The sequence below is a fragment of the Capsicum annuum genome, chromosome 12 (genome assembly GCF_002878395.1).
Source record: "Capsicum annuum cultivar UCD-10X-F1 chromosome 12, UCD10Xv1.1, whole genome shotgun sequence".
In the NCBI taxonomy this organism is placed as follows: Eukaryota; Viridiplantae; Streptophyta; class Magnoliopsida; order Solanales; family Solanaceae; genus Capsicum; species Capsicum annuum.
This window is the reverse complement of record NC_061122.1, coordinates 1038781-1065544: the sequence shown is the minus strand read 5'-3', so window position 1 is coordinate 1065544 and position 26764 is coordinate 1038781. Positions and strand designations below refer to the sequence as shown.

General features: G+C 42.7%; 2 protein-coding genes across 5 annotated transcripts in view; one reads left to right on the top strand and one right to left on the bottom strand.

Annotated features, from left to right (window-relative positions):
* The first annotated feature begins 10903 nt into the window (after positions 1-10903).
* On the top strand, positions 10904-15244 carry LOC107850398. 3 transcript variants are annotated; one of them, XM_016694893.2, is made up of 5 exons: positions 10984-11046; positions 13155-13218; positions 13403-13922; positions 13999-14230; positions 14337-15244. In XM_016694893.2, the coding sequence occupies exons 3-5, from the start codon at positions 13452-13454 to the stop codon at positions 14807-14809; spliced, it is 1176 nt and encodes a 391-aa protein (XP_016550379.1). In that variant the 5' UTR covers positions 10984-11046; positions 13155-13218; positions 13403-13451; the 3' UTR covers positions 14810-15244. The 3 variants fall into 3 exon arrangements, with proteins under 3 accessions (XP_016550378.1, XP_016550380.1, XP_016550379.1); XM_016694892.2 differs by lacking the exon at positions 13155-13218 and having other exon boundaries at positions 10904-11046; XM_016694894.2 differs by lacking the exon at positions 13155-13218 and having other exon boundaries at positions 10932-11046; positions 13423-13922.
* A 532-nt stretch (positions 15245-15776) lies between these two features.
* LOC107850399 overlaps positions 15777-26764 on the bottom strand; it is a 17503-nt gene continuing 6515 nt past the window's right edge. For both annotated transcript variants that reach the window (XM_016694895.2, XM_016694896.2), the window contains exons 4-12: positions 23344-23519; positions 21813-21873; positions 21038-21136; positions 19171-19265; positions 18474-18587; positions 17421-17488; positions 16850-16960; positions 16382-16616; positions 15777-16036 (exon numbers count right to left, since the gene is read on the bottom strand). In XM_016694895.2, the coding sequence (XP_016550381.2) occupies positions 15926-16036; positions 16382-16616; positions 16850-16960; positions 17421-17488; positions 18474-18587; positions 19171-19265; positions 21038-21136; positions 21813-21873; positions 23344-23519 (1070 nt within the window). In that variant the 3' untranslated portion in view covers positions 15777-15925. The remainder of the gene's footprint in view (positions 16037-16381; positions 16617-16849; positions 16961-17420; positions 17489-18473; positions 18588-19170; positions 19266-21037; positions 21137-21812; positions 21874-23343; positions 23520-26764) is intronic.

Below are 26764 nucleotides of genomic sequence, written 5' to 3'. Positions count from 1 at the left end.
ATTCCCCGTTTGTGCCCTTTCGCCCGTTTGTTCACCCAAATAGCCATGAAAATTTAAACAGACCATACTGGAACGATTCTCAACCGTGGGCCACAGTACACCGATTTAACCCAAAAATGCCCTGTTCGCACCATTTCGCCCGTTTGTCCACCCAAATGGCCACGAAAACTTAAGCGAACCATACTGGAATGATCTCCAGCCCCTCGGGAATGCCCCGATCAATTTTCAAACCACAACACGTTGGAACCTCGGGCCTACCCCAAAAACCATGGGCTATAGTACACTAATTTGGCTTGAAAACCCTCATTTCGTACCGTTTCGCTCATTTTTCCATCCAAATTTCCATAAAAATATAAACAGACCACACTGGGATGATCCCAACTTCCCTAGCACTCCCTGATTGATTTTTGGTCCATAGAACGCCTGACCCCGGGCCCACACTTAAAACTGTGGGCTATAGCACACTGAATTAGTTCGAAAATGCCCCGTTAGCGTTGTTTCACTCGTTTGTCCACCTAAATAGCCATGAAAATTTAAACGGACCACACTGGTACGATCCCCAACCTCCCTGGCATAGCTCAGTCAATTTTTGGCCCACAGCAAGCCTGGACCTCGGGCCCACCCCTGAAACCATGGGTTATAGCGTACCAATTTAGCCTAAAATTTCCCCATTCGCGGCGCTTCGCTCATTTGTCCACACAAATGGCCAAGAAATTTTAAACGGAGCACACTGGGACGATCCCCAACCTCCCTGTCATGTCCTGGTCAATTTTCGACCCACAGTACGCACGGACCTCAGGCCCACCCCTAAAACCGTAGGCTATAGCACACCAATTTGGCCCGTTCATGCCATTTCGCCCACTTTTTTACCCAAATGGCCATAAAAAAATTAAACGGACCATACTGGGATGATTCCCAACCTCCCTGGCATGCCCCAATCAGTTTTTGGTCCACAACACGCCCGAACCCGGGCCCACCCCCAAAATCATGGGTTATAGCACACCAATTTAGCCCAAAAATGCCCCGTTCGCACCGTTTCGCTCGTTTGTCCACACAAACGGCCAAGAAAAATTAAATGGACAACACTGGGTTGATCCCCAACCTCCTTGGCACGCCTCGGTCGATTTTTGGCACACAGCACGCCCGGACCCCGGGCCCACCCCCAAAATTGTAGGCAATAGCCCACCAATTTGGCTTGAAAATGCCCCGTTCGCACTGTTTCACCCGTTTATCCTCCCAAATGGCCACGAAAAATTAAACCAACCACACTAGGACGATCCCCAACCTCCCTGGCATGCCCTGGTTGATGTTTGACCTACAGCACACCCGGACCCCGAGCCCACCCCAAAAACCGTGGGCTATAGCACACCGATTTGGCCCGAAAATGCTCCGTTCACGTCGTTTCGCCTGTTAGTCTACCACACTGGGACGATCCCCAACCTCCCTGGCACACTCCGATCAATTTTTTGCCCACAGCACGCCCGAACCTCGGGGCCACCCCCGAAACCGTGGGCTATAGCACGCCGATTTGACTGAAAATGCCCCGTTCGAGCTTTTTCGCCCGTTTGTCCACCCAAATGGCAATGAAAAATTAACCGTACCACACTGGGACGATCCCCAACCTCCCCGGCACGCCCCGATCAATTTTTGGCCCACAGCACGCTCGGACCCCGGGCCCACCCCCTAAACCATGGGCTATAGCACGTCGATTAGGTTGAAAATGTCCCTTTCGCGCCATTTCACCCATTTATCTACACAGATGGCCACGAAAAATAAAATGGACCACACTAGGGCAATCCCCAACTACCCTGGAATGCCCGATCGATTTTCGACCAACAGAACTCTCGGACCTCGAGCCCACCCCCAAAATCGTAGGCTATAGCACACCGATTTGACCCGAAAATACCCCTTTCGCACCGTTTCGCCCGTTAGTCTACCTAAATGGCCACAAAAAATTAAATGGCCCACATTGGGACGATCCCCAACTTCCCTGGCACACTCCGATTGATTTTTGGCCCACAGCACGCACTGACCCCAGGCCCAGCCAAAAAACCGTGGACTATAGCACACCGATTTGGCCCGAAAACATCCCGTTTTGCCTATTTGTCCACCTAAATGGCCACGAAAAATTAAATGGACTTAACTGGAGTGATCCCCAACCTCCCTGACATGCCCCGGTTGATTTTTGGCCCACAGCACGCCCGGACCCCGGGCTCATCCCCGAAACCGTGGGCTATAACACACTGATTTGGCCCAAAAATGCCCAATTCATGTTGTTTCGCCCGTTTCTCCACCCAAATGGCCACGAAAAATAAAACGGACCACACTGGGATGATACTCAACCCTCTGGCACGCCCCGATCGATTTTTGGCCAACAGCACTCCCAGACCCCGGGTCCACCCCCAAAACAGTGGGCTATAGCACACCAATTTGGCTAAAAAATGTCCTGTTCGTGCCGTTTTGCCCGTTTATCCACCCAACTAGCCATGAAAAATTAAACGGACCATACTGGGATGATTCTCAACCTCTCTGGCATGCCCCGATCAATTTTTGGCCCACAGCAAGCCCGTACCCCTGGCCCACCTCTAAAAGCATGGGCTATAACACATCGATTTGGCCGAAAAAGGCCCCGTTCGCGCCGTTGCATCCGTTTTTCCACCCAAATAGACACAAAAAATTAAACGAACCAAACTAGGACGATCCCCAACCTTCCTGGCACGCCTCGATTGATATTTTGACCCACAGCACGCCCGAACCTCGAGACCACCCTAAAATCGTGGGCTATAGCACACTTATTTGGCTCGAAAATACCCCTTTCGTGCCGTTTCGCCCGTTTGTCCACCCAAATGGCCACCAAAAATTAAATGGACCACACTAGGACGATCCCCAACCTCCCTGGCACACTCCGATCGATTTTTTTCCCACAGCACGCCCGGACCTTGGGCCCACCCCCGAAATCATGGGCTATAGGACGCTAATTTGGCTGAAAATGCTCCGTTTAGGCTTTTTCGCCCGTTTGTCCACCCAAATGGCCATGAAAAATTAATCGTACCATACTGGGATGATCCCCAACCTCCCTGGCATGCCCCGGTCAATTTTTGCCCCACAGCACACTCGGACCTCGGGCCCACCCCCGAAACCATGGGCTATAGCACGCTGATTTGGCTGAAAATATCTCGTTCGCGCCATTTCACCCGTTTATCCACACAGATGGCCACGAAAAATAAAATGGACCACACTGGGGCGATCCCCAACCACGCTGGAATGCCTGGTCGATTTTTGACCAACAGACTCTCGAACCCCGGGCCCACCCCAAAATCGTGGGCTATAGCAGCCTGATTTGGCCCGAAAATGCTCCGTTCTCGCCGTTTCGCCCATTATTCTACCTAAATGGCCACAAAAAATTAAACGGCCCACATTGGGACGATCCCCAACTTCCCTGGCACACTCCGGTCGATTTTTGGCCAACAGCACGAACTGACCCCAGGCCCAGCCCAAAACCGTGGACTATAGCACACCGATTTGGCCCAAAAATATCCCGTTTTGCCTATTTGTCCACCTAAATGGCCACAAAAAATTAAATGGACACAACTGGAATGATCCTCAACCTCCCTGGCACACCCCGGTCGATTTTCGGCCCACAGCACGCTCGGACCTCGGGCTCACACCCGAAACAATGGGCTATAGCACATCGATTTGGCCCGAAAATGCCCAATTCATGCTGTTTCGCCCGTTTGTCCACCCAAATGGCCACAAAAAATAAAACGAACCATACTGGGATGATTCCTAACCCCCCTTGGCACGCCTCGATCGATTTTTGGCCCACAGCACGCCCAGACCCAGGGCTCACCCCCAAAACCGTAGGCTAATGCACACCGATTTGGCCCGAAAATGCCTCGTTCGCGCCGTTTCGCCCGTTTGTTCACCCAAATGGCCACTAAAAATTGAACGAACCACACTGGGACGATCCCCAACTTCCCTAACACGCCCCGATCGATTTTTGGCCCACAACACTTTCGGACCCCAGGCCTACCCCCAAAACCGTGGGCTATAGCGCACCGATTTGGCCTGAAAATGCCTTGTTCGTGCTGTTTCGCCCGTTTGTCACCCTAATTGCCACGAAAAATTAAACAAACTACACTAGGATGATCCCCAACATCTTTAGCACGCCCTGGTCGATTTTTTGCCCACAGCACGCCCCCAGGCCCACCCCCAAAACCGTGGGCTATAGCACACCGATTTGACCTGAAAATACTGCGTTCGCACCGTTTTGACCATTTGTCCACCCAAATGGCCATAAAAAATTAAGCGGACCACACTGGGACGATTCCCAACCTCTCTGGCACGCCCCGATCAATTTTTAGCCCACAACAAGCCCGTACCCCTGGCCCACCCCTAAAACCGTGGGCTATAACACACTGATTTGGCCTAAAAAGGCCCCGTTTGCGCCGTTTCGTCCGTTTTTCCACCCAAATGGCCACAAAAAATTAAATGGACCACACTAGGATAATCCCCAACCTCCTCGCATGCCCCGATCAATTTTTCAGCCCACAAAACGCCAGTACACCGGGCCCACCCCCAAAATCGTAGGCTATAGCACACCAATTTGGCCCAAAAATGCCCCGTTTGCGCTGTTTCGCCCGTTTGTCCACCCAAATGGCCACCAAAAATTAAACGGACCATTCTGGAATGATTGCCAAACGCTGTGGCACACCCCGATCAATATTTGGCCACATCACGCCTGAAACCCGAGCCCACCCCCAAAATCGCGGGCTATAGCACACCGATTTGGCCCAAAAATACCTCTTTCACGCCGTTTCGCCCGTTTGTCCATCTAAATGGCCACGAAAAGTTAAACGAACCACACTGGGATGATCCCCAACCTCCCTAGCTCGCCTCGATCGATTTTTGGACCACAGCACGCCCGGACACCGGGTCCACCCCCAAAACTGTGGGCTATAGCACATCGATTTGGCCCCAAAATGCCCCGTTTGTGCCGGTTCGCCCGTTTGTCCACCCAAATTGCAACGAAAAATAAAATGGACCACACTGGGGCGATCCCCAACCTCCCTAGCATGCCCCGATCGATTTTGGCCCACATTATGCTCGGGCCCACCCCCAAAACCGTAGGCTATAGCACATTGATTTGCCCTGAAAATGTCCCGTTCGCGTCGTTTCGCCTGTTTGTCCACCTAAATAGCCACGAAAAATTAAACGAACCACACTGGGACGATCCCCAACCTCCCTGGCATGCCTCGATCGATTTTCAGCCCACAGCACACCCGGACCTGGGGCCCACGCCAAAAACCAGGAGCGATAACACATCGATTTGGCCCAAAAATACCCCATTCATGCCGTTTCGCCTATTCGTCCTCCCAAATGGCCACAAAAAATTAAACGAACCATACTGAGATAATCCCCAACCTTCCAGGCATGCCCCGATCGATTTTTGAACCACAGCACGCCTGGACCCCGAGCCCACCCTGAAACCATTGGCTATAGCTCACCAATTTAGCCCGAAAATGCCCCTTCGCGACGTTTGCCTGTTTGTCCACCCAAATAGCCACAAAAAATTAAACGGACCATACTGGGACGATCCCCAACCTCCCTGGTATGCCCTGGTCGATTTTTGTCCCACAGAATGCTCGGACCCCGAGCCCACCCCCGAAACCGTGGGCTATTGCACACCAATTTGGCTTAAAAATACCCTGTTCGCTCCGTTTCGCTCGTTAGTCCATCCAAATGGTTACGAACAATTAAACGAACCACACTGGGATGATCCCCAACCTCCCTGGCATTCCCCGGTCAATTTTTAGCCCACAACACACTGAACCCTGAGCCTACCACTAACATCGTGGGCTATAGCACACCGATTTGGCTCGAAAATAACTTGTTAGCGCCGTTTTGCCCATTTGTCCTCCTAAATGGCCACGAAAATTTAAACGGACCACACTGGCACGATCCCCAACCTCTATGGCATGCCTCAGTCAGTTTTTGGCCCACAGCGCGCCTGAACCCCGGGCCCACCCATAAAACTGTGGGCTATAGCACACCGATTTGGCCCAAAACTTTCCCATTCGCGTCGTTTCGCCAGTTTGTCCACCCAAATAGCCACAAAAATTTAACTGACCACAATGGGACGATCCCCAACCTTTCTGACACACCTCAGTGAATTATCGACCCACAGCAAGCCTGGACCCCGAGCCCACCCTTGAAATCATGGGCTATAGCATATCGATTTGCCCCGAAAATGCCTCGTTCATGCCGTTTTGCCTGTTTGTCCACCCAAATATCCACAGAAATTTAAACAGACCATACTGGGACGATCCCCAACCTCCCTGGCATGCCCCGATCGATTTGCAGCCTACAGCATGCCCGGACCCCTGGCCCACCCCCAAAACCGTGGGCTATAGCACACCGATTTGGTCCAAAAATGCCTCATTCGTGCTGTTTCGCTCATTTATCGACCCAAATGGCCACGAAAATTTAAACGGACCACATTGGGACGATCCTTAACCTACTTGGCATTCCCCAGTCAATTTTTGGCCTAATGCGCGTCCGAACCCCGGGTCCACCCCCAAAACCGTGGGCTATAGCACACCGATTTGGCCCAAAAATGGCCTAATCGTGTTGTTTTGCCCATTTGTCCACCCAAATAGCCATGGAAATTTAAATGGATCACACTGGGACGATCCCCAACCACCCTGGCTCATCCCGGTCGAATTTCGGCCCACAGCACGCCGAACCCTTGGTCCACCCCAAAACCGTGGGCTATATTGCATAGCGATTTGGCCTGAAAATGCCCTGTTCACGCCATTTCACCCGTTTGTCCACCCAAATGGCCACCAAAATTTAAACAGACCACACCAGGATGATCCCCAACATCCCTGGCATGGCCCGGTCGGTTTTTGATCCACAACACGCCCAGACCTCGGGGCCACCCAAGAAACCTTAGGCAATAGCACACTGAGTTGGCCCAAAAATGCCCCGTTCGCCCGTTTGTCCACCGAAATAGCCACGAAAATTTAATCAAACTACACTAGGACAATCCCCAACCTTCCTGGCACGCCTCGATCGATTTTTGGCCCACAGCACGCCCGGAGCCCGAGCCCACCCCCGAAAACGTGGGCTATAGCACATCAATTTAGCCCAAAAATGCCCCGTTCGCACTATTTTGCCCGTTTGCGCACTCAAATGGCCACAAAATTTTGAACGGACCCCACTGGAACAATCCCCAACCACCCTAGCATGCCCCGATCAATTTTTAGCCCACAACATGCCCGGACCCTGAGCCCACCCCCAAAACCGTGGGCTATAGCACATCAATTTGGCCCGAAAATGCCCCGTTCGCATCATTCCGCCTATTTGTCCTCCCAAATGGCCACGAAAATTTAAACGGACAATACTGAGATGATCCCTAACCTCCCTGGCATACCCCGGTCAATTTTTGGCCCACAGCACACCCGAATCTCAGGCCCACACCCAAAATCGTGGGTTATAGTACACCGATTTAACCCAAAAATGCCCCATTTATGGCCTTTCACCCATTTGTCAACCCAAATGGCCATGAAAATTTAATCGGACCACACTGGGATGATTCCCAACCTTCCTGGCATGCCCCGATTTATTTTCAGCCACAACACGCCCGGACCCTAAGCCTACCCCCAAAACCGTAGGCTATAGCACATTGATTTGGCCAAAAATGTCCTGTTCGCGCCGTTTTGCCCATTTGTCCACCTAAATGGCCACAAAAATTTAAACAGACCATACTTGGACGATCCCTAACCTCCCTAGCACACCCTGATCGATTTTCGGCCCATAGCATGTCCGGACCCCGGGCCCACCCCCGGAACCGTGGGCTATAGCACACCAATATGGCCCGAAAATGCCCCGTTCACACCGTTTTGCCCATTTGACTAACCAAATGGCCACGCCTACCTAAATGGCTCACACTAAGACGCTCCCCAACCTCCCTGGCATGCCCAAGTTGATTTTTGACCCACGATATGCCCGTAGCCCGGCCCACCCCCAAAACTGTAGGCTATAATACACCAATTTGGCCCGAAAATACCTCGTTCACACTGTTTCGCCCGTTTGACCAACCAAATAGTCATACCCACCCAAACGGACCACACTGGGACGCTCCCTAACCTCTCTGGCACACCCCAATCGATTTTAGGCCTCTGGCACATTCGGAGCCTAGGCCCATCCCCTTAACCGTGGGCTATAGCACACCGATTTGGCCCAAAAATGCCTCATTCGCACCATTTTGCCCATTTGACCAACCAAATGGCTATGCCCAACCAAACGGACCACACTAGGATGCTATCCAACCTTCCTGGCATGCCCCGATCGATTTTTGATCCACGAATTGCCTGGAGCCTAGGTCCACCCCAGAACCGTGGGGTATAACACACCGATTTGGTCCAAAAATGTCCCATTTGCTCCGTTTTGCTCGTTTAACCAACCAAATGTCCACACCCACCTAAACGAACCACACTGGGACGCTCTCCAACCTCCCTGGCACGCCCTGGTCGATTTTTTATCCACAACAAGCCCCAGAGACCGGGCCCACCCCTAGAACCGTGGGTTATAGGATATCGATTTAGCCCAAAAATGCCCCATTCGCGCCGTTTTGCTTGTTTAACCAACCAAATGGCCACGCCTACCCAAACGAACCACACTGGGATGCTCCCCAACCTCCCTGGCACACCCCAATCGATTTTTGGCCCACGGTAAGCCTCAAAGATCGGGCCCACCCCCAAAATCGTGGGCTATAACACATCGATTTAGCCTAAAAATGCCCCATTCGCGTCGTTTCACCTGTTTAACCAACGAAATAGCCACGCCCACACAAAAAGACTACACTAGGATGCTCTCTAACCTTTCTGGTATGCTCTCCAACCTCTCTGGTATGCTCTGGTTAATTTTTAGCTAACGACGTGCCCGAAGCCCGGGCCCACCTGTGGAATCGTGGGTTATAGCACAACGATTTTTCCTGTAAATGCCCCGTTCACGTCGTTTCGCCCGTTTGAACAACCAAATAACCACGCCTACCCAAATGGACCACACTGGGACTCTCTCCAACCTCCTTGGCATGCTCTGGTTGATTTTTCGGCGGCGACTCGGCCGGAGCTCAGTTCCACCCCCTGAACCGTAGGCAATAACACACCGATTTGGCCTGAAAATGCCCCGTTCGCTTCGTTTTACTCGTTTGACCAACCAAATGGTTACGTCTACCCAAACAGACCACAATGAGATGCTCCCTAACCTCCCTAGCGCGCCTCAGTCGATTTTTGACCCATGACACGCCTGGAGCCCAGACCCACCCCTGGAACCGTGGGCTATAGCACACTAATTTGGCATGAAAATGCTTTGTTCGCGCTATTTCGCCCATTTGACCAACCAAATGGCCACGCCCACCTAAACGGACCATACTGGGACGCTCCCCAACCTTCCTGGCATACCTCGATCGATTTACGAACCACGATACGCCCGAAGACCGGGTCCACCCCCGGAATGGTGGGCTATAGCACACCAATTTGGCCCAAAAATGCCCCATTTGTGTCGTTTCTCCAGTTTGACCAATGAAATGGCCACGCCCACCCAAATGTACCACACTAGGACGCTCTCCAACCTCCCTGGCACGCCCCAATCGACTTTTGGCCCACGACTCGCCCGGAGCTCGGGTCCACCCCCAAAACCGTGGGATATAGCACACCGATCCCATTCGCGCCGTTTCGCCCGTTTAATCAACCAAATGGCCACGCCCTCCCAAAAGGACCACACTGGGATGCTCCCCAACCTTCCTAGAATGCCCTGATCAATTTTTGGCCCACGACAAGCCCGGAGACCGAGCCCACCTCCAGAACTGTAGGATATAGCACACCGATTTGGCTCGAAAATGCTCCGACCTCTTCTGCAAAGCAAAACAGTTCATTTAATATACCATAAAGAACGGACCCTAGAAGTTTTCCCCAAAGCACATACAAACGGCCAGACCCTCCATCAATCCATAGGCCAACACATATGAAAAATCGCAATAAAGATCATCAATTCCTGTTATTTTGCTTATATATCTTAAAAAGGCATCGCCCGCCCCTCCAAAGAAACAATATTTATTTAATATGTCATCACGAGCGGACCCAAGAAGTTGGACGCCCATGACCCCCATTAATGCATAGGCTAACACACACGAAGAATTGAAAAAGTCCTTAAATCCTGCTATTTCACTCATATATTTTTTAAAATGCTTTATGCACCTCTCAAAAACAACACAATTCATTCTATAGGTCATTACGAACGGATCTATGAAGTTTCATTTGAAGCTCATTCGGACGCCCATATTCCCCATTATTTATAATCTAACACAGATGAAAAATCAAAATAATCCTTTATTCCTGTCTTTTCACTCATATGTTTTTTTTTTAAAAAAAAAAAAAAGTTTTCTCTGCCTCTCCAAAGCAACACAACTCATTTAATAGATCCAAGAAATTTTGCCCAAAACTCATTCGGACACCCATATTCCTCATTAATCTATAAGATAACACTAATGAAAAACTTAAATAATCATCAATTTCTGTTATTTTGCTCATATATTTTTGTAAAAATTTACGTTCGCCTTTCCAAACCAATACAATTAATTTAGTAGGTCATCATGGCAGACCTAAGAGGTATTGGCTAAAACTCATTCAGGCGTGCATATTCCTGCTAATTCATAGGCTAGCACACACGAAAAGCCAAAATTATCCTCAATTCTGATTATTTCATTTACCCTTCCTTTTTATTCTGTCTCAAAAAGTATAAACATTGTTGTAATTAAAAACAAATTGATTTTAAAATTCTCTTTTTACCCTTACAATGACATAAATATATAAAAATTATTTTAGACCAATAATTTCAAAATGACCTTTTTGGGCTTCTTTTTTCATACACACTCTTAAACCCTTTCAATTGGCCTAAAACCCCCCAATAAACTTTGTTCATATATGCTTCATTTGCTTCAATTTTGACACATTTGGGTTCTCAAATACCATCTCTTCTCAGGTAATTGAACACCCTTTTCTGTTTATTAGTTCTTTTTTCGTTTTTGCTATTTCTTGATTAGTATACATGGGGTGGGGGGTGGGGGTGGAGGTGGAGGGCCATTCTTGATTTGTTTTTTCTAGTGGGGTTCTTAAAGTTGTAATCTTTTTTATGTTTATTGAATTGTATATGGCTTTCTGGGGTTTGGTGATGCTTGTTTAGTGGTTGCAAATTTTCTGAGTTTTAGTTGGAAAAGATTGTTTTTTTAGCATTTGTTTGAGCATAGGAAATCTTGGGTTTCTTTAAAGAAAGTAATAATTTGAGCTCGAATGGTAAGCACCCCTCACTTCCAATCCGAAGATTCTGAGTTCGAGTCACCATGGGAGGGAAGCTCCTAGGGAGGGGTAAAAAATAGTAATTTGAGCTTTTTCTTGATGTTTTGGGAGTAATGGATAGGATGATTGTTTTCAATGATTCTGATGTAATGGATTTTGTTTCCTTGTTAGTTGCTATGTTTGCGTCATTGTCGTTTTCCCTTTTCATACTTATTTTGATATGATTTACTCGACCTAAGGGTCCTCCGGAAACAGCCTCTCTACTTCCATGAGGTAGTGGTAAGGTATGCGTACACCCTACCCTACTCAGACCCCACTTGTGGGATTTCATTGGGTATGTTGTTGTATTTGTTTGTGCTTGGTGCAGTTATCTGTTTTTAGGGCAATGGAATGTGAATGAAAATTTGTGGTTTTGGGCGGATAAAACAACATTATTATGAAAACGAGGGAGACTGGCTCTTGCTTAACAAGGCTCTACTTTAATATTTCCATTAAAGATATAATTTTGATAGTCCCTACTTTGTGTATTTGCTTAACAAGGCTCTACTTTGGTTAGTATATCACATTCTCTCGGGTAAAAGAATTCAATTAGCTTTAGGCCTCGGCTAAGCTCTCCCTGCTATATTGGAGTTCATAAAAAAAAAATTGTAGGATTCCACAGAGCTCATTCTCATTTCAAAGGTGGTTTTGCGAGTTTATTAACTAAAATTTTATGAAGTAATCAAATTTTATCAACTAAAAGGGCAAATAAGCCTGTATACTAGGGAGTATACCTAACAAGTAGAAAACTGATGAACAAATATAATTTTCTACAAATAGAACTTAATGTTCTATGCTAACAGGAATCTCATTGGCTCACCAAAAAGAGTCTCTCTATACCCTCAAAGGCTCTTCTATTTCTGTCTCTCCAGATTGTTCACATAAGTGCTGGAGCAGCAACATCCCACGCGCTGTCTTCTCTTCCGTCTCCAAAAGGTCCAACTATTTCTTTCTTGAGAACCTTGTCAATTGTTGTTGCTCTCTTGAGAACCCTGACTTTGTTGTTTCTTTCTTGAAATTATTGTCCTTTTATCGAACCTCATTGAACATCCTCCTTCAAAAACTTGTTTTTTGCGTACACATAGTTTTGTCATGAATGTAGGTGAAGGCAAAAGCCTATTAATGGTGATTTAAGTTGCAACCCGTTAAGGTGTGTCATGCTTCGTGACATCCTATAATGCTAGATAAGATGAAAGGCGTCGATCAAGGTGTCTATTTTCCTGTTGGATATAAATTAGTATCCAAGTACTAGAAGAACTCTCGTCTCTCTTGAGAATGTTTAGTATGGTTGGAGCGCCAAGTCTAACGCTTCCTCAAGTGCAACCAACCTGTGAAATTTAAGCATTCATGCTTTGCTATAAGTTCATGGCTTTAATGTAGGAGATTTTCTTGGATTTTGACTGTATATATAGACTAGATTAAAAATGACCATATTCGCCATAAGGTGCAGGTAGCACACATTGAGAATAAAATGAGAGCAAGCCATGAGATAGCTTGGTCATGTAGTCTGTAGGTGTGAAACTATGGTGAGTGAAAGTGCTAAAAGGGGACGAGGTAGATATAGGTGATATCTTCTAGTTGGAATGGTTTTAGTCTTGTTAGTACGTTCATTTGAACCTACTGCTTTTTAGGAGCATTTTGACCTAATCAATCTATGTACGGGTAAAATAATACGGAAATTTACTATTATTATCATTATTTTATTATTACTATTGTAATGTATTTTTATTTGGTATGATGATGACATGAGTTCAGACTTTATAGAGAGACATGGTTGGTGAGGATTCATGTAGCCGACCCCCACTTGTTCGGGATTGAGGTGTAGTTTTTTTTATTGATTGTATATTTAGTTTTAATTCATTATTTATGGCTGTTTCACAGACTTTTGGTTTTTCGATATAGTGTTCATAACTTCATCTTGGTTTTGAAAGGTATATGACAGCTTAAAATATTGATCTGAATATCTGATTATTATTCACAACCAATTTATTGACATCATGTAGGATATCCTCTTACTTTTTAGAACCCGTTTGGAGATATATCCACCAAAGCATGGATGATATCGACATAGAATTGGATGAACTGGAATTAGTTGCCGCTGCTGCTGGTTACCACTATTATAATTCTATAACCAAACAGCCTTCGTGTGGCTCAACTCCTAAAGGGTCTGGGTTCTTGAGTGAACTGCTCAGTGCCGACAATGATCTGTGTCGGGAAATGTTAAGGATGGATAAACATGTTTTTCACAAGCTATGTAACATCCTTCGAGAAAGAGGCATGCTACGTGACACATCTGGTGTTATGATAGAAGAGCAATTGGCAATTTTTTTGAATATTGTTGGCCACAACGAACGGAACAGGGTAATACAAGAGCGTTATCAGCACTCTGGTGAAACAATAAGCAGGCACTTTAATAACGTATTGAAGGCAATTAAGTCGTTATCCCGCGAGTTCCTTCAGCTTCCTCCAGTTAGCACTCCTCTCCAGATCCTTGAAAGTAATAGATTCTACCCGTATTTTGAGGTAAGCCTCTGATCCCCTTCTTTCTTGTTTCATTTCATTGCAGATTGGACTTATTGACCTGACTTATTTATTTCAGGATTGCATTGGTGTGATCGATGGCATGCGTATCCCTGCTCATGTTCCAGCCAAGGATCAATCTCGTTTTCGTAATAGGAAGGGTATTTTGACCCAAAATGTATTGGCAGCTTGCACATTTGATCTCCAATTTATATTTGTCTACCCTGGCTGGGAAGGCTCAGCTACAGATTCGCGGGTCCTGAGAGCAGTTTTAGATGATCCTGATCAAAATTTCCCTCCAATTCCTGAAGGTTGTTCATAATTATTAAACAGAATAGTTTGTCTTTACTTTAGTTCGTTTTCTTTTTTACACATATTCAAACAACTCGATATTCATCAACAAATTGCTTATTGCAGGAAAATATTATCTTGTTGATACAGGTTATGTTAATATGGATGGATTTATTGCTCCATTCCCAGGAATTCGGTATCATCTTCCTGAATACCGGGGTGCTAATCTATTACCTAGAAATGCGACCGAGTTATTTAACCACCGGCATGCATCACTTAGGAATGCAATTCAGAAATCTTTTGATGTGCTGAAAACAAGATTTCCAATCCTCAAACTTGCTCCTCAATATGCTTTTCAGACACAGAGGGACATTGTTATAGCTGCATGTGTTATTCACAATCACATCCGGCGTGAGGATAAGAGTGACTGGTTGTTTAAAGACATTGAAGGAAGATATGTAGAAGAGTTGCCTGATTTAGATGACGATCCCGATCCACACTTGGCTTTTCAGGTACATGAACAGAGTGCCTCTGCCTTGAGAGATTCCGTTACAGCAACAATGTGGAATGACTTTATCAATAAATGGGAGGAGTGGTGATTCATGCTTCTTGAACAAAAGATGTGAATAGCTTCATGTGTTCATGGGATGAGTGGAGAAAAGTTAATACCCCATATTCAGAACCTACTTTTCTTTTTGATGACGTTGGTGCCCAATCCAGCTTGTGCGCACCTGGACTAATTCCACCGGGTACCTGCTACTTCGCACCAGCACAGGTACCGGGAGCAATCTATTTTAGAACTTTATTTGTAAGATGCTAGATGTCGAACAGAGATTTCGACTTGACTACTTTCCCGGATATACTGTCAAAAGGGGGAAAGGTAGATGGTGTTTGCCATCCTGAGAAATTTCACATTCATTTTTTGCTTCGGCATAGTAAAGTTGTAATACCAGCAAGGTAGCAATCATCATTCAACTTGAGAATCTTCTTTTCTCTTTCTGTGCCCAAATTTTGAGATGTTCTTTTGCATTCAATCGGCGACCTAGATGATAGCACAAAGTTTTACTTTAGAAAAATGTATATTGGTGCTTTTGGTTTGAATCATGGTCTCTCATGTCTGGCCCTTTTTGCAGTTTTATGTGCAAACTTCTAGCACACCTTTAGCAACTTGTAGGACAGTAATTTCACTGGTTATCTAAATTACAGTCTAAAAAGGAGACATTTGGGCAATCAAACCATATTTTGAGTGGCTTCTAAAAGGATGTTTGCATTGGATAAACCCCTGGTCTGTTTTTCGAACACGAGAAGATGGGACTACATGTCTCTCCTTGTGTGTCTAATATTTCTCGTTATGTATACATATACTGATATTGCAGTCGAGGGTCTACGAAAACAGCCTCTACCACAAAGGTAGGGGAAAGGTCGGCGTACATCCTACCTTCCCCAAACCCCACTTATGGGATTACTGATACTGCACTTTGAAAGACCATACGGGCGAACCTTCTGCGGTTAGCCAACAAAGTATGACTTGAAGATCATCAAAAAGGAAAGAAAAAACAGAGAAACTGAAGGAAGAGTTCCAACACATGTACAATGTTCACATAACATTGTTCATGAAATCCATAATTTAACATTCTAATCAGTATCAAAGCCAGTACATTTTTGTCTTACATAAACTGTAACTAAAACCTATAGTTCACCTTACAAAGCATTGCCTAATTTGGGGAAAGAAAATGTGCTCTAGTAAGAGGATATTCTTTTCCAGCAATCCAAACACCAGTTTGTGACCATTGAATGTTTTCCCAATCCAGATTCTCCTCCAAAACCTTGAAAAAAAAAAAAGCAACATTGTTAGACAATAAATAAGGTAAAAGATACACCAGAGGAAATAGACAGCTATTTTCTTATTAAGGGTGTGTGTAGGTTCTTGGTATTCACAGCACACATTATCTACCCGTCATGCTAAGTAGTGAGCCATTATCACATGGTGTTGCTATTATACAGATGTTGCTCGGACTCTCCAAAAATAATGTCATACTAATATCGAATCTTCCAAAAGTGCACTACTTTTAGAGGAATTGGCACGCATCCATCGGCATTTTTGAGAAGTGCGAGCAATAATACATTATATTGCCAACATATAATAGGGGCAGAAGCAAGGATGTGTATACCTCAACATGTTCAAGGGGCAAAGGAATTCCAACTGATTGCATTAGTTTCTGAGGCAGGGGCTTCTTGCAGCGGGAAAACCGGAACATATCTACCATCGTGTTCTCACCATTTACTCCATTTTTTTCTCCGTTAGCCATGTGTACATTGTAAGTTGGAGGTTTATCAACATCCATTTCATGCATCTGAGAAGTTGACGCCTTTACCATCTTTTCACCGCTAAAACAGAGCTCATACCTTCAGATTAATTAACAAGTCAGGAAGTGAAGGAAAATGAAGATCACATTAGAAGGTACAAATTGGACACGAAATAATCAAAAATCACATATTAATCCCTTTCTCAACGATTTTTTTTCTTTTCGCACTTATCAGAGGAAACATGAAGGAATATAAGAGACTAAGAGAGTTGTATGGCAATTACGTTTTTCCCATGGAAGGGTGGTATAAAAAAGAGAGAAGCCAGCGGTTACCTCTTAGAATGAGTTTCCAAGTAGAGAACTTCTCCCTTTTTCAGGCGCGAAGATGTAAAAAGGGCCTTTTTTAGACCTTTGTCAGCAACAACACTAATACTGTATTTGAGCCTGGGGAAAGAAACGAGTAACAGTAAGTCAACAGAAGCCTGGATGAAACCATAGGCAACAGCTCATCAGGCTAAAATATCAAAAAGAACCTTTCAAGGTAAATGAGCCGGAAAAGTGTTTTTTCCCCAAGGATATCAATCAAAGCAACGACTTTATTACTGACTCAAAACCGCAAGTCAGAGGAGAGGAGCATGACAAATAAAACGTGGCATTGCTCATCCTTGATAATCCAACTCATATTTCAAGCCCCATTAACATATGGGAAAGAATCCCCACAGAAAACACACAATGAGAAGAAAAAGGTTTGAACAGCAAGCTGACCCAGAAATTATACCACATCAAGGGTCTATGCATAACAACAACAACATCATCATATCAAGGGTCTATGCATAACTGAAAATTTTTGTATCTAAGGAAAGGAAAAAACATTTATTAGCTGGTCCAGAAAATCAGTACATACCAGGGCTCATTGCATAAGTTGAACTGAATTGTCACTTCACGTACAAATCTCTGTTGTCGTAATGCATTCTACAAAGAGAGAGTAACCATCAGAAAAGTTTTTTTGAGGGCTGAGTTAATTGAAAAAAATATACACTGCAACAAAGATTAAAAGAGAAAGCATAGTGTTAAATCTCCTCCTCCTTTCAGTTCCTTAAACAAAGATGCAAAAAAAAAAAAAGGATCATCATATCACATTGGTTAACCTAAAATAGAGTATCAGATCTATTTTGAGTTGGTTATTTGTGCAGTTCTTCATTACCCAAGCGGAAACCTCAAAATCCAGAGGAGGTAACTCTTTTAACATTTTAAAATCATTCTTTCATAGGAAGCTGACAATAAATAATTGAGTCCTATTGAGTTTTCCATGACGAGTCCCCTGCCCCACGCAGGTTAACGAGAAGCCAAATCTTCGACATGCAGAACTGGATGAGCTCATTTCCTTATTCCTAGATAATCACAGCATTACACATCTCATAGCAAATGTAGATAAGATGATAACATGAGAATCATAGAAGGAATTGGATCACTCCAAGAAGGTATAGATGCTGGAAATTTCAAGTATCAGAATTTTTTTGAGGAAGTTTAACAGTAATTTCAAGTTTCGGAATCCAAATTTATGTTATTCTTTTAGGATTTAAAGATAAAGTTGCCTCATTAGTTGAGGCAAAATCATGTTCCCATGAATAAACCAAAATCTGCTTCATCTTTTCGTTTTCCTTTTCTATTGTACTTTTTAAATGGATAGTATTGCATCCATTAGATGTTAGTTTGACAGCTATAGTGTAAAAAAGGGCTTAGCAGTAACCTACGGAAATGAAAAAGAAAAACATCCAGCAATATCACCCCCGAGATGTTTTTAAGCTGATTATGCTTATTTTTTATAGATAAAAAAGCAGCAGTATGATAAACAATTTCAGGCAACCAGAGAACAAAAGTGAGCAAAGGATTGTCTTTATAACATTAACATACGTGCAAAACAGAATGAATTTATTCAACTTAAGTGAAACAATACCGAAGCTGCAGCTCGAGTGGTCATAGTGCGCTCTACTGCCACCGGAGCAAGAGTAGGCTCCAAGGTTGAGGAATGTGTTAGACAAGGTTCAAGATCGATGGTTCCACCTCCTTTCTGAAGGACACGATAAATGATCGGAAAGGTTATAGTCAGTACAAAGTTCCACATAGAGATAACTGCACATTCAATAGTTATACAAAAAATTTACTCGCATATGTAAATCACGAGCAACATAAATTTGTATTCTCTATGTTGCTCAGACTCTTCAAAAATGTTAACTGGTGTGTGTCAGGATTCTACAAAAGATGGTATTTTGGAGAATCTGACACGGGTGCAGCATTGAAAGTGAAGAATCCGCACAACTTAGAGTTTCTAGGTAAGAATAGCTGGTAAATGCAAGTTCATCCCAGAATTTTTATACAATCATCTAATGAAAACTAAAAGTTTGGCTAAACAAAGTAGAGATGAATAAAAATATGATTCCTTTTTGGTCCACCATGAGGTTACAATTTGTATAGAAAATTAGGTTCTGCTTGTAGAGAATCATATTTTTATTAAGATTCTCTACTTATTAGCATATTGCTTGTAAACGGGAGACCTTCCCATTATTGATAAAATTAAATCAAATAAAATGGAATTTTTTTGCTCATTAACCAGAACGAATAGAAGGGGGGGAATGAAGAATGGCAATCCACACCTTCACAACAGAGCACCTCTCAATACGATAGCTGCAGCCAACTGGAGATCCCCAGGCACGTGACCGAACATTGTTTCTCAGAGATGATATGTAGCCTTCAATAAAGAGAACAAATGCATAGTCCGACATCAGAAATGCAATGAGTCGGATGCAACGACTAATTTGAACAGATTTATGATTTTTACTCGCAGAAGTCATGTTATAGATTCTAAGGTTCTGAACAGCAAGTCAGTATCTATCTTTTTTGCCCCATTAGTGAAAAAACGTACTAAGCAGAGTATAGCACCTACTAGATTTGAAGACCAAGGTGTCCACAAAAGAAGAACGAACAAACAAACAAACAAGGGAGATCAATTGGTATTGTTGAACAATATGCATATTTCAACGGGATAAGCAATTTGTCCACTTGTACCTCCATGGTATCTCCATTTTTACCATAATCAATTAGTACTGTTAAAATAAGATGCACATTTCAAGAGATCAGCAACTTGCCCACTTGCAGAAGCTTGGATTTTACATCAGTTTATCTTATCAAAATATGGACCGCAAAAATTTAAAACGAAACTTTAGGGCCAATATTGTATTAAACTTGTGGGGGAGTCTCCACAAGGAACAAACTAGTTAACATTGCAGAAAAGAGTGCGCATGCATCAAGGTCTTCACCCACATATAAATCTTCAAAGAGAATCATATTAAGTACCAAAAAGGAAAGAGCAAGACAGACAGACAGAGAGCAAGAGAGAGGGAAAGAATAAACAGAAAAAATTGATCCTGGACCCTTAGAAGGGGTACGTCTACAAGAGGCTATACTAACTGATTTCATTTTTTTGATGATTCATCTTCATCAAAAAAGTTTTGCTAAATGATTCATGGATATGCAAAAAGGCATAAATTCGAAAAGATATCTGCAATTGCAACATATACTTGAGAGATTTTCCGCTTCATTATTGTCCTTACATAATTCCTGGACAGGTACCCCTTACAGCTATTCAATAACTAAAGTAATAACTAAAGTAAGTCACCAATCATTGCTCATCAGATCATACATTGACTCGCTACATTCCAATATATGTCACTAGGCATATGATTTATATGAACTACGCTTCCCTTTTTAAAATTCTTTTGACTTGGCTGAGGGAGGGGGAAGCAAGGTGCTTAACCAAGTCACAAGCTTTTAATAAATATTATCTAGGACTTGAGTAACCGAATTCCTTAATGGAACCGAGACATCAATATGAATGAAAGAAAACCTTATCATTTCAGCTACCCTCAAAAGTCTCAGCCCATGTTTGATCTTTCCGATGCCAAAAAACACACCAAGAGTATTAACAAACAATGATAGAGAGAGCCCAATCAAAACTTGTGACTATAAAGAGGTGATTGTAAAACTTAAGGCTACAAGTGCAAGAATCATCCTGCATCAACACAAGGTCCAGGGATGGTAAGATGTGATGTAGACAGCCTATTCTGATACAAGCATCGATGTCAAATTTCACAGCCCGAATCCATGACTTGTAGGCTGCAAAGAAGCTCAAAATTACTTCTTTTTTAATAACCATGGTATCCAGGTCAGCTTGTGCACGTCGTCTAATTACGGGATACCAACCATTTCACACCAACAGCAGGTACCAGGTAATTCCATCCACCAAGGGTAACTTGGATGGAAAGAAATTACCTAATGTTTTTGTCTCAAATGGGATTTGAACATGAGATCTCATGGTTCACAACCCACTTCATTGACCACTACGCTACATCCTAGGGTGCAGCTCAAAACAACTTACCAAAAAAAATTTTAACATGTTATACCATTTGTAGGACAGGCTTTCTAATGATAACATTGAAGCAAAATTTTGTCCAGGAGACTTACAATTTTGTGGAGGTAGCACCCTGATAGTAGCACGTAACTCCGTAATGGTTGGCAAAAGAGGAGAAGCAGTCGTGCGACAGTAACCTGTGTGCATGAGAACTGAAGAAACAAGAAAAACAGTAGTCAACAGATATCATAATCTATATTGTCCCTGCTTCACAAGGTAAAGTACATGGGGAAGTTCTCGAGCAATTCTGGGGTATAAGGCTAAACAGTTTTCCTAAGTTTGCCCAAATGGACAAGCAAATAAATTGATGGTAATTGATATGATATGAGTATAGATGTGTGCCTCTTTAACAGGAGACAGACAGAAAACCAGTAGCACAATCAACAATAAGTGAAGTTCAGGACAATGCAGTGACATACTGAAATATTTAGGGTGGCACCATGTTTGAGATCTGAACTAGGTTTTGAACCGAACTTTCTAACTTAAGGCTCGTCATTTTCACAAATTTAATGTAAATGTGGAAGCATGTCTAGAGGCATATGCATTTCCTTAATATGATTTCCATAGAGACTCTAGCTTTTTCCAAAATATCCCTCAAAATAAATCAATAAAAAATGTATCCCTTTTGGAAGGATAACAAGCTGCACCCACAATACACAAGGAGAACAAGAAAGTTGTAATTGGGAACTACAGTGAGCTAGCTAAGTTGCTTTTCTTATTTTACCCTTTACTTTCACTAAGTGCTCAAAGCCACAAACTACAAACATACATACACACATACATAAGTGCACAACAGAGCCTTAATGTTATTGAACACAAGTGACAAACCTGCGACAAGATCTGAGTCATTGGTATATATATCTGTTCCCCATAGTTGGCCACCTCTTACCTGAAAATGACATAGTACTTAAATAATGACGATAACATGAATAAACAAAACCAAACTACCAACCGCAAGAGATAAGACTGGGAAAAATATGTACCGTTAGCCAAACCTGTATGGCATGGGGATATGAGATGTCTATTAGAATTAGTGGCAGGAATATGCATACAAAGGATAAAAGTTGCTTGCTGAACAAGTTTTATGCGCCCAACATAATGAAGGAGAGAGGGATAACGCTTGTTGTACTTGTATTAGGATTCATAAACTCTCTTATATTGCAATTCGAGTTAAATTTGGTCCATCAATTCACCAGTATAATGTTGCACACAGATTCTTTTGACTAATAAGAGATTAAGAGGACGTGTGCACTTTTTGGCTTATTTATGTGTTTGAAAATCACCGAAAGAGCTTATAAACCAAGTGCTTGCAAGTCAAAATTAGCCAAAGCTATTGCTTGTTATATATTTCAGCACATATGTCCAGATACGGAACTGTTTATATACAAAATCAGTTCCAACACTTGAAAGTGATGTTTAGCAATTAATGCTTATCAACTACTGCTAGCTGGCCTACTCCAAATGGTGTCTAAATAATATCATATGTGTCTACATTCACGCATGCCTAGATTTATTGAAGTAATTAAGAACATTATAATAGAATATCTATATTTAAGTATAGGCTAATAACTTACCTTGTTAGGTTAGACTACTATATAAGGAGCCTCTCTTTTTTCTTTTTTGGGGAATAACTGTGGTGTTCGAGACTGCACCAAATGAGAGAGGCTCTGATACCATTGTCAAGCGGCTCTAGACCTCTTGGTGTTGTTTATTGATGAAACACTTCATACCATTATCCAAAAAAAGTGTGCCAAATAGACACATTTAGAATTCTTCACATATTATGCAAAATTACCTACGAAATTCATGGTATTCCTGCTTCCGTAGAAACAATTATAAATCCTAATACACCAGATCAGGAAGTCAAATTGAATAAATGGAGGCTTCTTATACAACAAGAGGAAGTATGGGAATTACAAGTGTGTAATAAACATAAAATGATACCGAAAATTACAATTGCTAAGAGAAGAAGAAACCTTAGGCATTGCATAGATAGAAACCTCAACAACAAGCTCCACAGGGAACAATTATCCTAATGCAAATCCACAGATCCGAGCAACAGATTTGACAAGTAAAAGGATATCCTCTCTAACTTGCAACTAAGTAATTAAAACCTTGTATTTTACATCTTATCGTAAACCTAATTAAACTCATCTAGTCTAGAACCATAAGTATTAGAGGCACCTACCATCGAACCCCTTTCTTGTTCAATGATCAAAAAGGAAACCCCTAAATGGAGTATCGAAAGAGCTATTATTTAAATTAATACAGAGTCATTATCTTCGAAAGGACACAAATAGAAGAAAATGATACAAATTTAAAGGTGTATATGGATACTTGGCTACAACTCCAATCTTACCTGCCGATTTGTAGCTGATACGTGTTCAGCTGGAATCCTAATTTCTAGAGTAGGATCACTTTGAGAGCTATCAGATGCTCCATCCGCCTTGGATGATTCATATTCCTTCCATATTTTAATCAGTTCTTGCATGCACTCACCAACCTTATAATTGACAGCAGATACATCATGCTTAACTGCAAAGAAAAGGAAACATTTTTTTTTTTTTTTCGAGAAAAGACAAAGGAAACATTTCTTCATACATGGTGCACAAATACTCAGTTACAACAATTTCTGAATCCCATTTTAGCCAGCTAATCTATGAACAACCTCTGTTCTGTAAATGTACCCTAATTGGCCGATTTCTCATACAAAAGCAGCAACAAATATACTGGAATAAAACAGTTAGAGAAACTTCTAACCTACTGATGACTAACATTCCAATGGAAAGGTGAAAGCAAAAATATTTCCTAAAACATATCTGAGATCAAAGTTATTTTTACAAACTTCTACATAAATAAAAACGAAATTACAGAACTTATCATCAAAGAACTCATCGGACACAACGACTCTGCAGCAAAGGAGAGGCAGGAAACAGTTCAATCCACCCAATTTGTAATTCGACTAGTCAAAAGTGGAATTTCATAAATCGATTCCACAAAGTAGGTAATATGATCTGCAGATATGCCGATCTGACTCTAATGGACCGGAATCAATTGTATACGTTACAAGTACCAAATCCGTGACTTCAGCATAAAATGTACTATAAGTTATAAGTAGGGTTTTGCACGAAGTGCGGCTGATTATCTGAATCTTTAATTTAACTATCCAGTTCCCTAGTGTTGATAAAAAGGGGCAGCCCGGTGCACAAAGCATCCCGCATTAGCATGGTCCGGGGAAGGGCAGCACCCCGTGTGGTGTGATGTAGACAGCCTACCATAATGCAAACATTAGTAGCTAGATTTTTTTTTATAACATAAAGAATTAATCCTGAAAAATAGAAAATAAAATCCAGTAGTAACACGTGGCTGTCACTATTCCAATTCAAAATAGAAATCTTTCATGTTTAAAGTAGCCAGACATATTAATTGAACCTTGGGCAAAAGAAATTGGACCTTGGACCTAACTCTACTTCAAAAGTTATGTCAAGATATTAGCATTGCTAAAACCCATATGAGGCGACAACAAGCACACAGCCACTGTGAGACATTCTAACACTAAGCCCCGCCCCCATGACAAGTACAGAACAACTGGAGCGTGAAACAAAAGGAAATGGCTCTGGCTATGATACCATGTAAATAAAATGAACCTCGAGCCTGACTCAATCGCAAAAGTTAGCTCATGAGGAGGCCCAAAGACATATAACTCATTCCCACAACCAAAGTGTGATATTATAAATAAAAATTATAAAGACATAGATTATAGATTGAGCTTAAGTTACTATTCTGACATCTTTTAATTGTATGGGGTTAAGCTAATATTCTCAATTATAATTTTTTCTTAAACAACCACTTAATAATTAGGAGTCATTTTCCCTAAGCTCTCCCTAGAAACACAATGGAAGATATGGAAATAGATACATGCTAGACAGAATACAATAGTACATTTACTCTTTTTTTTCAACGTGGTATTCGGGCCAGCTTTCGCGCACCTCGAAAAAATTCACGAAATACCTACCACCTCCCACCAACACCAGATATCAGGTAACTCTGTCCACCAAAGCTAGGACAGATGAAAAGAATCACTTAATTTTTTTGTCTTCAATGGGATGATATGATTTGAACCTGAGACCTTAGGTTAACAACCCACTTCATTGATCATTACGCCACACTCTTGGGTGCAATAGCACGTTTACTCTGGATAATGACTGACCTAACCTTTTCAATTTATTAATTTTTTGGAGACCTTTTGGAGTATTTTTGGCCAATATTGACTCCTCAATTTATATTCTACTCGCCACGGGGTAGGGAAGAATTTATGAATTTGTAATGAAATATCAATCCATCAAATTAAATGAGGATATAGATTTCACGGTGGTGATGGGAGTACAGTGAGTTTATTGAAACATAGATGGTGCGGAAATAACTTTTGAGAATTACATTCCCTAACATGTATTATATTTCTAGCCAAAAAATGACGGGGATTCAACATTATGGAGTACACAAGGGGAAGAACTACTTTGGGATTTGAGGTTTCGGTGAAATTTGCAAGACCAGGAGCTTGAAAAATTTCACAACTTACTTGGTTAGCTTCACCAAAAAAAACCTACATGGATAGCCATGATATATGGGAATGGGTGGTGGAGGCGCATGGTATCTTTTCAATGAAATCATATTATGAGAAGCCAGTGTTATCAAAGGCGCGCTTAAAGTGTGCTCAAGCACTGAAACGAGGCTCCAAACGTGTTGAGCGCTTCGCCTTGCTTTATGTGCGCTTCATTGTCGTCATCAAGTTTCTAAGGCATACTTTTCCTTTCCAATAAGTCTTTCTGAAGAAGCGACACAAAACAATTTATATTTCACTTTATCGTATTGTTTTTCAATTTCTTTGTTCATATATTTGCCATTAATGCTTATAATTATTTATCTTGCACCAAACATAAATATTTGTATTTTTCTCCCTTTGCGCCTTTTTTCATTGAAGCGCACGCTTTTATTTGTGTTTTGTGCTTTAAGCTCCAACAAATCTTCTTTTTCGGTTTTTCCACTTTTGATAACACTGTGAGAGCTTCTAACCGAGGAAGAGAGTTATTTTCCCCATTTATCGGTATGGATCCCTAGGATACCGAGAAGGTACGTTTTTTCACTCAGCTAGCTACGACGGGAGTGATCCCGACAGCAAAGTTTCTGAGGAATAAAAAGATAACTTGTTCCAGTGGGTGCTTCATGTGCAAAGAATCAGGTGAAGATGTGAATCAACGTCTTCTACATTGTCGGGTAGCTTATTATGTATGGTGGGAAATTCTAAGATGGTTCAGACTTGAGTGGGTGATGCCGAGCATTGTGTTTAGTTAGGTATTTAGAATAAGGAAGAGAAGATGCAGGACATGGGATGTTGCTCCTCTAGCACTAATGTGGATCATGTGGCGAGAGAGGAATCGAAGAGCTTTTGAAGGAGTTGAGAAGGAATTTGTACACTTCATTGTTTTTAAATTAACTTTTGTATTCACACTAAAACTCATCATAAGACTAATGAGGTGGGATTTACAAACCCCCTGGGGTTAACATCAAAACAAAACTGCCTACAATCTTAACAATTGGCCTAGGAAGGTCTGGAGGACGCGAATTACGGCAGAGGACTAGGGCCAGTTTCGGTCGCTAGTGTAGGGATTTACTTGGTGGGGGTTTTATTCCTGTTATGATTCCGTGTTCCGTGTTTCATTACGAATCTGTGTGCTTTCCTCTGCTCTCCTCTGTTTTATATTACTTATGGGTGCCGTATT

Excerpts from the sequence above, each read along its gene's own strand:
- LOC107850398 (XM_016694892.2), top strand. The coding sequence starts at position 13,452 with ATGGATGATATCGACATAGAATTGGATGAACTGGAATTAGTTGCCGCT. Across the intron at positions 13,923-13,998 it reads GATTCTACCCGTATTTTGAG|GATTGCATTGGTGTGATCGA; the intron begins GTAAGCCTCTGA and ends TATTTATTTCAG. Across the intron at positions 14,231-14,336 it reads TTTCCCTCCAATTCCTGAAG|GAAAATATTATCTTGTTGAT; the intron begins GTTGTTCATAAT and ends TGCTTATTGCAG.